This window comes from Rhincodon typus, chromosome 28 (genome assembly GCF_021869965.1).
Source record: "Rhincodon typus isolate 14 chromosome 28, sRhiTyp1.1, whole genome shotgun sequence".
Taxonomy (NCBI): domain Eukaryota; kingdom Metazoa; phylum Chordata; class Chondrichthyes; order Orectolobiformes; family Rhincodontidae; genus Rhincodon; species Rhincodon typus.
Window position 1 is genome coordinate 6861322 of NC_063359.1, and position 13588 is coordinate 6874909.

The 13588-nt window shown below is 44.3% G+C and overlaps 1 protein-coding gene across 2 annotated transcripts in view; it reads left to right on the plus strand.

Annotated features, from left to right (window-relative positions):
* The window catches only part of LOC109932915 (usherin-like), a 76849-nt gene extending 65242 nt beyond the window's left edge, over positions 1-11607 (plus strand). For both annotated transcript variants that reach the window (XM_020531987.2, XM_048613315.1), the window contains exons 7-9: positions 101-279; positions 6121-6828; positions 10572-11607. In XM_020531987.2, the coding sequence (XP_020387576.2) occupies positions 101-279; positions 6121-6828; positions 10572-10815 (1131 nt within the window). In that variant the 3' untranslated portion in view covers positions 10816-11607. The remainder of the gene's footprint in view (positions 1-100; positions 280-6120; positions 6829-10571) is intronic.
* The last annotated feature ends 1981 nt before the right edge of the window (positions 11608-13588 follow it).

The window sequence follows — 13588 nt, forward strand, 5'->3', positions numbered from 1 at the left end:
CTCAATCTGTGGGACCATGGCATTACTCGAATAGACACAGAGTCCTGGAGGTTATGATGCATCTTCGAAGACTGACTTGCATTCTGTTCTAAATGGACAGACTGTGGCCTGCTCTCCCACTGCTGGCAAGGACCTACTGGAGGAAGTAGACTTCGCCCTGAAGAAGCTGCAGCCACTTTCCAAGCCTTCTCCTCCCCGCGTTGATGTGCTCAAAATCAATTCAATTCAAATTACTTGGAGTCGCCTTATACTGGACAGCGGGCTGGAAGTGACATACAGGTAAACACATACTTCTCAATCTGACAAGCAATGACAACAATGACCTTTTCCAAGAGAAGCTCAGAAATGGTATGGAATGGAGCCCTGTATGATGGGAAGAGCAATGCTCAGTGTGAATTTTACATTTGTACATCAAAATTACTCCTGCTAATGTCATACTCCTGTCTGCTGAGGTTCTGATTTACCAGTAATGAACTTAACTTTTATTCTGATGAACAAATAAAAGCTTTGACCTGGGTATAGCTGAATTGGAAACGCTGAGATATTTGGGGAGACTGAGATTGGGACACTCTTGCATTTCAACTCGTGAGTTTTTCCAAATTTATTTTGTGGGCTATGGCAGAATTGATTGACAGTGTTCAGTAGAAAAATGTATTAATTTTGGCAGCACCTAACAAAGAAACTTACCAAATTGTTCTTCCTCTCATTCTTTTTAAAGATCTTGATATCAGTGACCAGTCCAGTTGAGTATGACTCAGCTTCTATTTGTCAGACACTTTTAGGAGGGACAAGAAAAAAAACTGTATTTAGAAATAACACAGTGTGGAGCTGGATGAACACAGCAGGCCAGGCAGCATCAGAGGAGCAGGAAGGTTGATGTTTCGGGTCGGGACCCTTCATTAGAAAATTATTATTATCAGAGTATTATTAAAGAGAACCTTTCTGCAGAAGGGTCCCGACCTGAAACGTCAACTTTCCTGCTCCTCTGATGCTGCCTGGCCCACTGTGTTCCTCCAGCTCCAAACTGTGTTATCTCTGACTCCAGCATCGGCAGTTCTTACTATTTCAGCGTTTAGAAAACATCTTTTACAATTTTTCCTTATTCTCTTGTGAGACATGGATGTCACTAGCTGGCCAGCATTTCTTTCCCATCCCTAGCTGACCTTTGAGAAGGTGGTGGTGAGCTGCCTTCTTGAACCACTGCTGTACATGTGCTGTAGGTAGATCCACAATGCCATTAGGGAAGGAGTTCCAGGATTTAGAACAAGCGACACTGAAGGAACAGTGATATATTTCCAAGTCAGGATGGTGAGTGGCTTGGAGGGGAACTTGCAGATGGTGGTGTTACCATACGTCTGCTGCGCTTGTCCTTCTAGATGGCAGTGGTCGTGAGTTTGGAAGGTGCTGTGTGAGGATCTTTGGTGAATTTCAGCAGCGCATCTTGTAGAAAGTACACATTGCTGCTACCGAGCGTCAGTGGTGGAGGGAATAGATGCATGTGGATGTGGTACCAATCAAGTGGGCTGCTTTGCCCTGGATGGTGTCAACTTCTTGAGTGTTGTTGGGGCTGCACCCATCCAGGCAAGTGGGGAGTATTCCATCACACTCCTGACTTGTGCCTTGTGAAAGATAGACAAGCTTTGGGGAATCAGGAAGTAAGTTACTCATCACAGTATTCCTAGCTTCTGACCTACTATTGTAACCACTGTGTTTATATGGTGATTCCACTTGAGGTTTTGGTCAAAGGTAACCCCAAGAATGTTGATACCGTGGGATTCAGTGATGGTAACACCATTGATGGGGTGGTGGGTAGATTGTCTCTTATTGGAGATGGTCATTGCCTGGCATCTTGTGTGGCATGCATGTTACTTACCACTTGTGAACCCAAGCCTTGGTATTGTCCAGATCTTGTTGCATTTGAACACTGACTGCTTCAGTGTCTGAGGACTCACGAATGATGCTGAACATTGTGCAATCATTGGCAAACATCCCCACTTCTGACCTTATGATGGAGGGAAGGTCATTGATGAAGCAGCTAAAAATGGTTGGGCCTAGGACACTACCCTGAGGAGCTCCTGCAGAGATATCCTAGAGCTGAGATGACTGACCTCCAACAACCACAAATATATTATTATGTGCCAGGTATCACTCCAACCACCGGAGCGTTTGCCCCCTGATACCCATTGATGCCAGTTTTGCTGGGGGTCCTTGATGCCACACTCGGTTGAATGCAGCGTTGATGTCAAGGGCTGTCACTCTCACCTCACGTCTGGTATTCAGCTCTTTTGTCCATGTTTGAACCAAGGCTGTAATGAGTTCAGGAGCTGAGTGGCCCTGTTGGAACCCAAACTGGGCATCACTGAGCAGGTTATTGCTGAGCAGGTGCTGCTTGATAGCACTGTTGGTGACACCTTCCATCACTTTACTGATGATGGAGAATAGGCTAATGGGGCGGTAATTGGCCGGGTTGGATTTGTCCTGCTTTTTGTGTACAGGACATGCCTGGGCAATTATCCATATTGCCAGGCAGATGCCGGTGTTGTAACTGTACTGGAACAGATCAGCCAGGGTAGTGGCAAGTTATGGAGCACAAATCTTCCATTGTCAGGGCCCATAGTTTTTGCAGTACTGAAACTGTTTCTTGATATGAATGATTTATTTATTTATTTATTTATTGTCACTTGCTTTTACATTGAGTAATGCAGTAAAATACATTGAAAAGCTTCAACAGTTTCTACAATCCGGCGCCATTTTGAATAGTTTAAGAATAAAAAGGATAAACGACGTAACTGAAAGAGAGTCTTGAGACCTGCACCACCACCCCGCCTCCACTGGAGGTGCCAGTGCTGGAGTTGTCACACTTTAAGCACCATGTCTTCACTGCTGGCTGCACCCTGCTGATGCCTGTCCTAGCTGAAGCCATGCTTACGCCGTAAGTAGGAGTCCCCAGCTCTGCTCTTACCTCAGTCACATCAGGAGTCTTGACTCTAGGCCTACTTCAGCCTTAGAATCCATTCAGTGTGGAATCAGGCCATTCGGCCCATCAAGTCCACACCGACCCTCTAAAGAGCATCCCATCCGGGCCCACCCTAGACACTATGGGCAATTTAGCATAGCCAGTCCATCTAACGTGCACATTTTCAGACTGTGGGAAGGGAACCGGAGCCCCGGGAGGGGACCCACGTAGACTGGGGATGGGTAGGGAGGGGGGTAAAGAACATGCAAACTCCACAGTCACACGAGGCTGGGATCAAACTTGGGTCCGTGGCGCCATGAGGCAACAGTGCTAACCGCTGAGACAGCGTGCCGCCTAGGATGTCCCCAGCTCTGCTGCCAGACCAGGCCACCACCACAATCTCGCCAAGAGGCCCACTCCAGCAGCACCGCAACCCCCCCACACCTCCGAGATGTCGCATCGCTGGCGCCGTCATTTTGAAAAATCTTCTGTCCCTGCCTCCTCCGACTACAGGAGGAACTTTGCTGCAGCTGCTGTCCCGATCAGCAGGAGGATGTTCCCGCTGCGGCTGTTACCTCCAGTCACCATGAGGAGCCCCCCCGTCTGAGGTGGCCTGTGACCACCAGGAGGAGCTGGCATCCTGCGCATGGCCCACTCTAGCCTCCATGCCAACTAACCCACTGCGAAAGGCTCCAAAGCAAAGAAAAACAAAAGAAAACAAAAATGAAAGACAAAGAGCAGAAGTAAAAATGGGGGGAAAGAAACAAAACATGCAGGAGCGGCTAAGCCCTTGGCAAGAGCCTGCATACAGCCCCGGCTACTCTGCCACCATCTTGAATCTCATGAAATCTTATGGAAGTGATATCCTGTAAAGTGAATCGAATTGGCTGAAAACTGACATCTGTGATGTCGGGGACCACTGGAGGAGGCCAAGGTGGATCATCCACTTGGCACTTCGGGCTGAAGATTGTTGAGAATGCTTCAGCCCTATCTTTTGCACTGATGTGCTGGGATCTTCCATCATTGAGGATGGGGATATTTGTGGAGCCTCCTCCTCCAGTGAGTTGTTTAATTTTTTAGCACCATTCATGATTGGATGTGGCAGGACTGCAGAGCTTAGATCTGATCTGTTGGTTTGTGGGATTATTTCGCTCTGTCATTTGTAACATTTGTCTTGTCTCAGCTGTTCTGCTGTTGAAAACCCAATTTGGTACATGTGGGTTTAACAATGACTCCTGTGCTGGTTTCTCATATTCTGCCCTCCATGGACTTGCGATCATCTGTACCTCTGGCTATGTCTTAACCTGCACCAGATCCCATTCATCCATCAGCCTTATGCTCACTGTCCAACACTGGCTCCTGCTCAACCAGTGCATTGATTAAAAAAACTTGCACTAATGAATTCAAATCCCTCGATGGCCTTGCCTATTGCTCCAATCTGCTCCATCCTCCGAGTCCTGCGTGATATTGGTGCTCCTCTTATTCTAGTCTCTGGGAGTCTGTTTAGCTCAGTTGGCTGCATAGTTGGTTTGCAAAGCAGTGTAATACTGACAGCAGAGGTTCAATTTCTGCACCAGCTGAGGTTACCATGAAGGACTTTCCTTCTCAACTTTTCTCCTCACCTGACAGGTGGTAGCCCTCTAGTTAAATCACCATCAGTTGTCTCTCTCTAATAAAAGAGCAGCCTATATTTTGGTAAGACTATGGTGACTTGATTCTAGCCTCTTGAGCATCCCCAATTTTAATTCTTTCATCATCTATGGCCATGCCCTCAGTTGCCTAGCACCTGAACTCTGAAATATGTTCCCTACATCTCTCAACTTTACTTTCATTCTTTCAGACACTCATTAAAACCTACATCTTTGATGAAGTTTTTTGATAAATGACTGTTTACTCCTTGGGGACCCTACAGCCCTCCGGACTCAATATCAAGTTCAATAATTTTAGGGCCTAAACTCTTCCCATGTTCTAGCCCCCTACTTCTGCATGAAAACCGACATTTTCCTAGCTACCATCAGTTCTGAGGAAGGGTCACCGGACCCGAAACGTTAACTCTGATTTCTCTTCACAGATGCTGCCAGACCTGCTGAGCTTTTCCAGCAACTTCTGTTTTGTTTCTGATTACTCCTTTTGTGGCTCTTTGATTTATGTTGGTTCTGTGAAACACCTTGGGATGTTTCACTGTGTCAAAGATACTGTTATCATATATATATATACAGAGCAGATATGAAGCTGTGTATGAAGCTTTCTGAAGAAGGGTCTAGGTCCGAAACGTCAGCCTTCCTGCTCCTCTGATGCTGCTTGGCCTGCTGTGTTCATCCAGCTCTACACCTTGTTATCTCAGATTCTCCAGCATCTGCAGTTCCTACTATCTATGAAGCTGTGTAGATCTATACAGGAAATGAATTGTCATTGAAGATGTTATCTTGTCTTATGATCAGCCTCTGTCTTATGCCTCACAAAATCAGATCCTATTTAATAACTTCAATGTGAAATAATGGTGAGTATTCATAGCTCGCTTTGTTTTGAGGAAATTTGTTAAGTGACCGGAGCGTGCACGGGGATCACAGGTCCACTTAGCCTGGATATCACTCTGTAACAGTGTGAACGTAGATTGAGCTAAGATAACACAGGGTAGAGCTGGAGGAACACAGCAGGTCAGGCAGCATCAGAGGTCAGGACAAATCTCTCCACCCCCGGCCTCATCCCATGACCAACCCTTCCTCTCATCCCTGCCTCCTTGACTTTCTGTGACCTGGGTGTGATGATGTTCCAGCTTCTGTCGTGTTGTCCCTTCCAGTGAGAAATCCTTGGCAATAAAAGGCTATTTTGCTGGGTGTGGTAAGAGGGAGTGGACAAACAAGTGGGACACTGACAGTCACAAAATTATTTACTCTAGACATGCTGAGGCCAAGCCAGTAGCTCACCACTTGAACTAAAATCAGTTATCACTGGTGAATCTTTCCTAGTTCATAGAGACATTGGGGAATGTGTGAAACCATCCAAAGGTACTCAGCACCATTGTCTACACGTCTGGATACTGTTGCTAAGGGGATGTAAGGTGTGGGGGTGCATGTATTCTAATATTGTCTTAGAAGTTGGTTATGAAGCTAAAGTTGCTCTAAATTTGTTTGTCCTTTTGTTCTGTTTGGTTCTGTTTTCAGCTTGTTCGATGGTGATAACCTACTGTACAAAGGTCCTGACTGCAGCTATGTTCTAGCAGAGGTCAAACTGTGCAAAGAGTATGCTTTCAGGCTCCATGTTTCCACCGAGGGAGATGATGGTCTCTACAGTGACATTACCACGGTGACCGTTGAAGAGTCAGTGCCAAGTTGCCCACTTGATTTTCGGGTGATAGGCTGCACTCCCACACAATTGAAGCTGGCATGGAATGCACCAGCTGAGCCCAATGGCGTCATAAAGTGTTACATGGTGTACAAAGGCGACACGGTGATCGAAACGACATCAGAACGTACCTGCATAGTCAGTGGCCTCGTGCCTTCGAAATCCTACGTGTTCCATGTGTGTGCCAGCACGAGCAAAGGGAAAGGGGCCAAGTCCTGCCTTGCAGCGAGCACCGCTGATCCCGGTGACCACGCTCCCAGCAAGCTGACTCTCAATGTCCTGGGGAGGAACGAGATGTTCATCACCTGGGACATGCCCGAGGTGTCCCTCGGACGCCTCTTCAACTTTGAACTGTGCATGAACGGAAGGGTGGTGTACCTGGGTCCAGATCGCTCCTTCACGGCGAGGCGCCTGACTGCAAACACTGAATATACCTGCACTGTCAGTGCCATCACCAGCGAGGGGAAATGTGAGAGCAAACCAGTAATGAAGAAGACAGCCAAGGATGAGTATGAAAATACAACCAGGTATGCTACCATCTGCTGCACCAATCCATGTTGAAACTGGTTAGCTCAATAGGCAAATGGATTATGTCAGTCTTCGCAGTGACTCCTGCAGTAGTTTTGTTTAAGAAGAGGCATGAGAATGCCTTGCTTGTATATCAATCCCATCAGCAGTTTTATGTACATTTTCACATTTGTAACTTCGACTCTTTACCTCACTACGTCAGCTCCCTCATCCGCGCATTTCTTCTCCCTGACTTTTCCCCTGCTTTCCTGGTCAGACTTCCAGTCTTGCCTTCAGTAAACGCATCCAGAATTCTGCTGACGATATCTCAACTCATGCCAAGTTCCACTCGCGATCTTCTAATCCATTATCTCTCTGCTCCCTAATCTTTATTTCCTGTCAGTCAGGCAATGTTTCTATTTTAAACTTCACATTTTTGGTTTCAAATTTTTCCATGGATTTACCATTCCTGAATCTCTATGACTTCCTTCCAACCTCCAACCCGCTGAGAGCACTGCTGAATTGCACGTCCCCAATATTTATCCCATCGGTAACAGGTCCTGTTGCCAATTGGGTCCTAAGCCCTGAAATTCCTTTCTTAAATTTCTCTGTGCTACTATCTTATTATGTGACACCGTGCCAAATAGTACTTGAAAGTACCTTGAGGCATTTAATAATTATCGGAGATGCTCCAAAAATGCAAGATGTTGTTGTAGTGTTTCCACATGAGGAACATAGCAGTTTCTGACTAATACCTTGGGGAGGTATGCTGAGCTTTTTGACATTCCAGAGAGGGACCTGAAGCAAGGATTGTGGGAAAGCCTGAATCTGAACATGGAGATAGGGAGAAAAAACTGTGGCATTCCAATTGACAGGAGATATACATCATTGTCAAATTAATTGCTTAGTTGATTTAAAGCAAAATAAATTTAAACTTATTCAACCAGTAGTTTCACATTTGACAACTCTCCATCAACAACCTTTGGGAATATTTGCTCCCTTTCCAGCAGGCTGTAATTTGAATCCTAATTAGTTATTTGCTCTTCGCTACACCGAGACATGGAAATCATTTTGTTGGATACTTCTGGAAGCATTTCCATCTGTCAAATGTTGACCAGCGTCTCAACCTCGAACGGGATATTTTCATTTTATTCGTTTGAATTTAATCTAGTCATGCAAAGACATTTTTTTCTGAATGTCAACCAGTTGTTAGGTTTTTGTTTTGAATGCTGCCAAACTTGCAGATAGGTTCAGCACAAAATAGGGAAGGAAGTGGAATGCTGGCCTTTATTTCAAAACGATTAGAGTCATTTTGGGTGGCTCAGTTGTTACCACTGCTACCTCACAGCGTTAGGGACCCAGATTCAATTCTAACTTCAGACAACCGTCTGTGTGGAGTTTGCACGTTCTCCCCGTGTCTGTGTGGGTTCCCTCCGGGTACTCCGGTTTCCTCCCACAGTCCAAAGATGTGCCGGTTAGGGTGGATTGGCCATGGTAAATTACCCATGGTGTCTGGAGCTGTGTAGGTTAGGTGGATTAGCCAAGGGAAATGCAGGGTTACAAGGATAAGATTGGGGCCTGGGTGGGATGCTCTTTGGAGGGATGGCATGGTCTCGATGGGCCAAATGGCCTCCTTCTACACTGTAGGGATTCTATGAAAATTGGGATGTCTTGCTAACACTCTACAAGGTGCAAGTTAGAGCACACCTGGAATACTATAAATAGTTTTGTTCCCTTTACCAAAGGAAAGATAGGCTGGCAATGGAGGGAGTCCAGAGAAGGTTGATCTGAGTATGGAGGGGCAGTCTTAGGAAGAGAAGTTGGGTAGGTTGGCCTTCTCCTTATTGGAGTTTTGAAGAATGAGAGGTGACCTTGTTGAAACACACAAGGTTCTTGGGAATTAACACAGTGTGGAGCTGGATGAACACAGCAGGCCAGGCAGCATCAGAGGAGCAGGAAAGTTGATGTTTCGGGTCGGGACCCACCTAACAAGGTAGATGCTGAGACGTTGTTTTGAGTCTATGACCAGAGAGCATCAATTCAGAATAAGGGGTCACCCATTTAAGGTAGAGCTGAGGAGGAATTTCTTCTCTGAGGGTAGTGAATTAGTGGAAGTCTTTACCACTGAGTGCTTGAGGTCATTAAGCATATTTCAGGCTGAGATAGATTTTTAATAAGTAAGGGATTAAAGAGATGTGGGGATAAGGCAGAAAAGTGGAGTAGTGCATTATCAGATCAGCTATGATCTCATTGAATGACAGAGATGACTTGATGGGCCAAATGGCCTATTTTTGCCCCTGTACCTTGTGATCTGATAATCTTAAATTTCCTAGACACAGATTGAACCTGAGAGGCGTTGACAGACTGAAAGCGTAAGGGGACCCAGGAAGACACTGAAAAGTGTGGCAAAATGTTTAAAAAGTATATATTTAGCAACAGCGGCACATGAACAAAAAACTACTTTCCAAACTGTACAATCCAGTTTTCAACTTCAAGGGCATCCATCTGCAATTAGATTTGTTTCTACATGAGCAACTTCCGTTAAGTAAGGTTCGACTTACGCAATTCATCAGTCATGCTTGATTTCACATTGTGATCTGAGTTTCTTTTGATTTTTCAAACATGTGTTGATAACCATTAAATTGATTACTCATCTGCCCAGATGATGTCCTACTGACCTTATCTCTCTCCTCTCCCATTTTCATCTGACCTTTGCTTCTTTATCATTTATTCTGGTCTAACTAAACTTCACCTAAACTTCAGGAATGATACGTCCTTTTCCAGCTGGTACCGTTGATCTTGAAATTGACTGTAACTTAGCTGTATTGCTGATTTCTCCAGCTCGATTCTCCCAAAACATGTCAGCTGCATTCTTCTCCTGGTATTTTGGAACATTTCCTCGTTTTCCCCCTTCCAATTTTCTTTATTTCTGAAATCCGTTAGCATTGAACCTTCAGTTTTGTCTGGCCTTTGCGTAGGAAGAATAAACCCATACTGCATTCCTGAAAAGAGAGACATGTTGCTGAATCTCTTCATTTTGCACTCATCAGGACAGATGCAAGAATGCCTTCTTTTAGATGGCCCCACCAATTTAGCTGAAAGGAGAAATAGGACTGAAGAACGGTTACATTGGAAAATGTTAATTGTGTCTATTGTGCAATTCTGGCCTTTCCTGATTTTATTTTGATTTATTCATTTAGGCATAAATTTCTGACATTTCTCATGAGAAATGCCACAGGGAATTGGTTGCATGACCCACTTTGAAACAAAGGGAATTGAAGGGTCTTTTTCCGAGGCTGAGGTAGCTAATTTTCGCCTTAGAGCAGAGAGGAGATTTAATCAAGTTGGGGAAGAACTGTTTCCACTGATAAGAGGGCCATAGTCGAGGGACACAAATTTAAGATAATTAACAACAAAAAAGGTGAGAGTAGACAGACTTTTATTTAAGCACTGATTTCTTAGACACTGGAAAGCTCCTGTCTAAAGGAAGCAGTTTGAATTCTTTTAAAAGGGAAATGGAAATAAACATGACAGAGAAAGATTTGTAGGGCTATGGGAAAGGAATAGGGGAGTGGGACTAATGATTAACCAAGGAGTCAGTGCAGGTGCAATGAGCTGAATGGCCTCCTTTTGTACTGTAAAGTTCCAGAGGACTGTACTGGGCTTGGTGGTTTAATTTGAATATCACTGACATTTTGAATGTAAAAGGTGGATGCAGAGGCTAAGTATTCAATTTAATTACTCTGTATTGTTTTGGGTGCAGGTGTCTCTATTCCCCTGCTCGGATGAACCAGCCACTTGCTTCACCTTCAGCTAAAGATGTTTCGGAACTAGCTGAACGGCTCAGGAGGACCAGAACTCAGCTAGGAATTTATAAGGAGCAGACCCCAGGCAAAACACTGAAAACTCATCAAACCTTGAACAAAGGGAATCTGAAAGGAATCCACAAGCAGCGTGATAGCGATGTAATGTCCAAAGCTGTAACACAACATAAATACCGATCTTGATTTGAATGTTTTCAGAAGTAATTTTGTGCCACTTGAAGTGCTTTCTCAATCCATACACATGTATTTCAATAATCAGATTGTTGTATTACTAAATGTCAATATAAAGTACAGCAGAATGAAGTGCAGGAAGGGTCCTTTGTTACTCGCAGTGTTCTCTATTTTTGTACAAATGCTGCTGAGCAGAGGTCTTAGCTGTGTGTATAACGGTGGACTCAGTTGTCATAAATAGGCAATAGAGCATGAATGTAGAATAGTAGCTATCTTTAACATGACGACAGCTGCTATTGAGCAGTTTTGGGGCCAATATAAACAGGATTGATGCTACTTTTAGTTACATTTCCCTGTCTTCAAGGAAAGTTACAACATGTTGATGTTAGTGCTCATACTTTTCAAAAAGGTGTTTGTTATACCAAGTCACTTCAGCACACGCCTGTGTATTCTCCCAGGGAGGTATCAATGTTGCTGCCAGGTTAACAAATTGCTATGTCCACCTACTTGCTTGACGTTGTCAGATTGGTGTCTGGCATCGTGGAATATAGAAGGAAAGACTCACTTCATTCTCAGGAATCAGACGTCTTTCTCCATGACCTAACCTTTCTAGAGTTGGTTATGGCTCATCTTGATCTTAAAGAGGAAGGAGAAGTTGGAAATATAACACCTAGCCAAGGTTAACCACTGCATGGGGCAAAGACCAAATAAGTTGCATTTACTAAACATGTCATCTCAAAGAGATAGCAAGAACTGCAGATGCTCGAGTCGGGGACATCACAGTGTGGAGCTGGAGGAACTCAGCAGGCCAGGCAACATCAGAGGAGCAGGAAAGTTGATGTTTTGGGTCGGGATCCTTTTTCTGAAGAAGGGTCCTGCCCCAAAACATCAACCTTCCTGCTCCTCTGATGCTGCTTGGCGTGCTATGTTCCTCCAGCTCCACACTGTGTTGTCCCTCTCAAACAGAATTTTGAAGGAGACCCCTTACCAAGTGCACTGACAGTTCAGTAATACAAAGAACATTGTACAAGTGCCTATCCCTTGTGAAATTAACTTGACCCAGATCAGGCAAAATATTCTCAGTCCATGTAATTATTTTATCCTGACTTGAGAGAGGAGATGCAGGCCCTATCCCTATTGAGCCAATAGAGAGGTGAGGAGCTTATTTTCAGAAGCCGCATTTTCTAGCCAATGCAATTGTAACTGTACATGTATTCCTCTGAAATGGATGTGCTTACTGACTATAAGAGCAATAAACAAAGTGATCCTATATAGTTTTGATAGAGTAATCAGGTGATCGTAAAGAAACGATTTAGCTCTGCACTAGGTGTATTGCAAGCAAAGGAGCACAGGCTGGAAGCTATCATTGATACTGAGTGCAAATACAACTTGTTCAACGTCGTTCTTTCTGTGATTTTCTGAAGCTTGTAATTTTTATTTATGTTTTATAAAATGATTTAATAAAAAAAAAGAACTTTTAAATGTGTTGAGATGTTCTTTGCAGTAGTGGTTCAGATGACCACTGTTTACTGTGGATGAAAGTAAACAGTTGGAAATGGAGTTAGTCTGGTGCCATTGAAGATTGCTGTGTCAATTAGTGGTAAGTCACAGGTTCACGCATCCAATCAGTAAGTGTTCCAGTTTGATGGATTGTTGGCGTGAAACATGGCAGGGAAAGGAATCACATTCACAAAGAAAGGGAAGAAAGAAAACATGGATCAAACTGGGAAATTGCAGACATGCTGGTGCGTGGCTTGAGAATGGCTTTGGGACTGTGTTGGCATTATTCTGCCTACTTCCTTTTGACATCATGTGATCGGTTTAGGATATGGCTGGATAAAGAGAAAAATATATTTCTGATTAGAGACATGTTGCTGAAGCTTTTCAGCTTTATGAGCACTTTTGGAATACTGTGTTCAGTTTTGGTCTCCCTGGTATGGGAAAGATGTTGTGAAACTTGAAAGGGTTCAGAAAAGATTACAAGGATGATGGCAAGCTTGGAGGGTTTGAGCTATAGGGAGAGGCTGAATAGGCTGGGGCTATTTTCCCTGGAGCATCAGAGGCTGAGGGGTAACCCTACAGATGTTTATAAAATCATGAGGGGCATGGATACGGTGAATAGCCAAGGTCTTTTTCCCAGGGTGAGTGAGTCCAAAACTAGAGGGCATAGGTTTAAGGTGAGAGGGGAAAGATATAAAAAGGACTTAAGTGGCAATGTTTTCATGAAGAGGGTGGAGCATGTGTGGAATGAACTGCCAATGAACGGCTGGAGGTCGGTATGATTACAACATTTAAAAGGCATCTGGACGGGTATATGAATAGGAAGGGTTTAGAGGGATATGGGCCGAATGCTGGCAATTAGGACTAGATTCATTTTGGATATCTGGTCAGCATGGGCAAGATGGACCGTAGTATCTGTTTCTGTGATGCACATCTTATGGCTGTATGACTAAGTGGATTCTTACCTTCAAAGTACCACTTAATGTAACTCTGAGCTGACACCAAGAGGCATAGAACAAAAGCACAATAACTTTAATCTTCAATTTGCCCATTGAGCTTGGAGAGGGGCAAGGCAAGAGTTTACCATGTCAGAGATAGTAAGAACAGCCGATGCTGGAGTCTGAGATAACATGGTGTAGAGCTGGAGGAACACAACAGGCCAGGCAGCATCAGAGGAGCAGGAAAGCTGATGTTTCGGGTCGGGACCCTTCAGAAAGCTTTCCCTGTGATTCTTCCTCCCACTAGCACATTATGATTAGGACGTCACGGAGGTTTCAGTGAACAA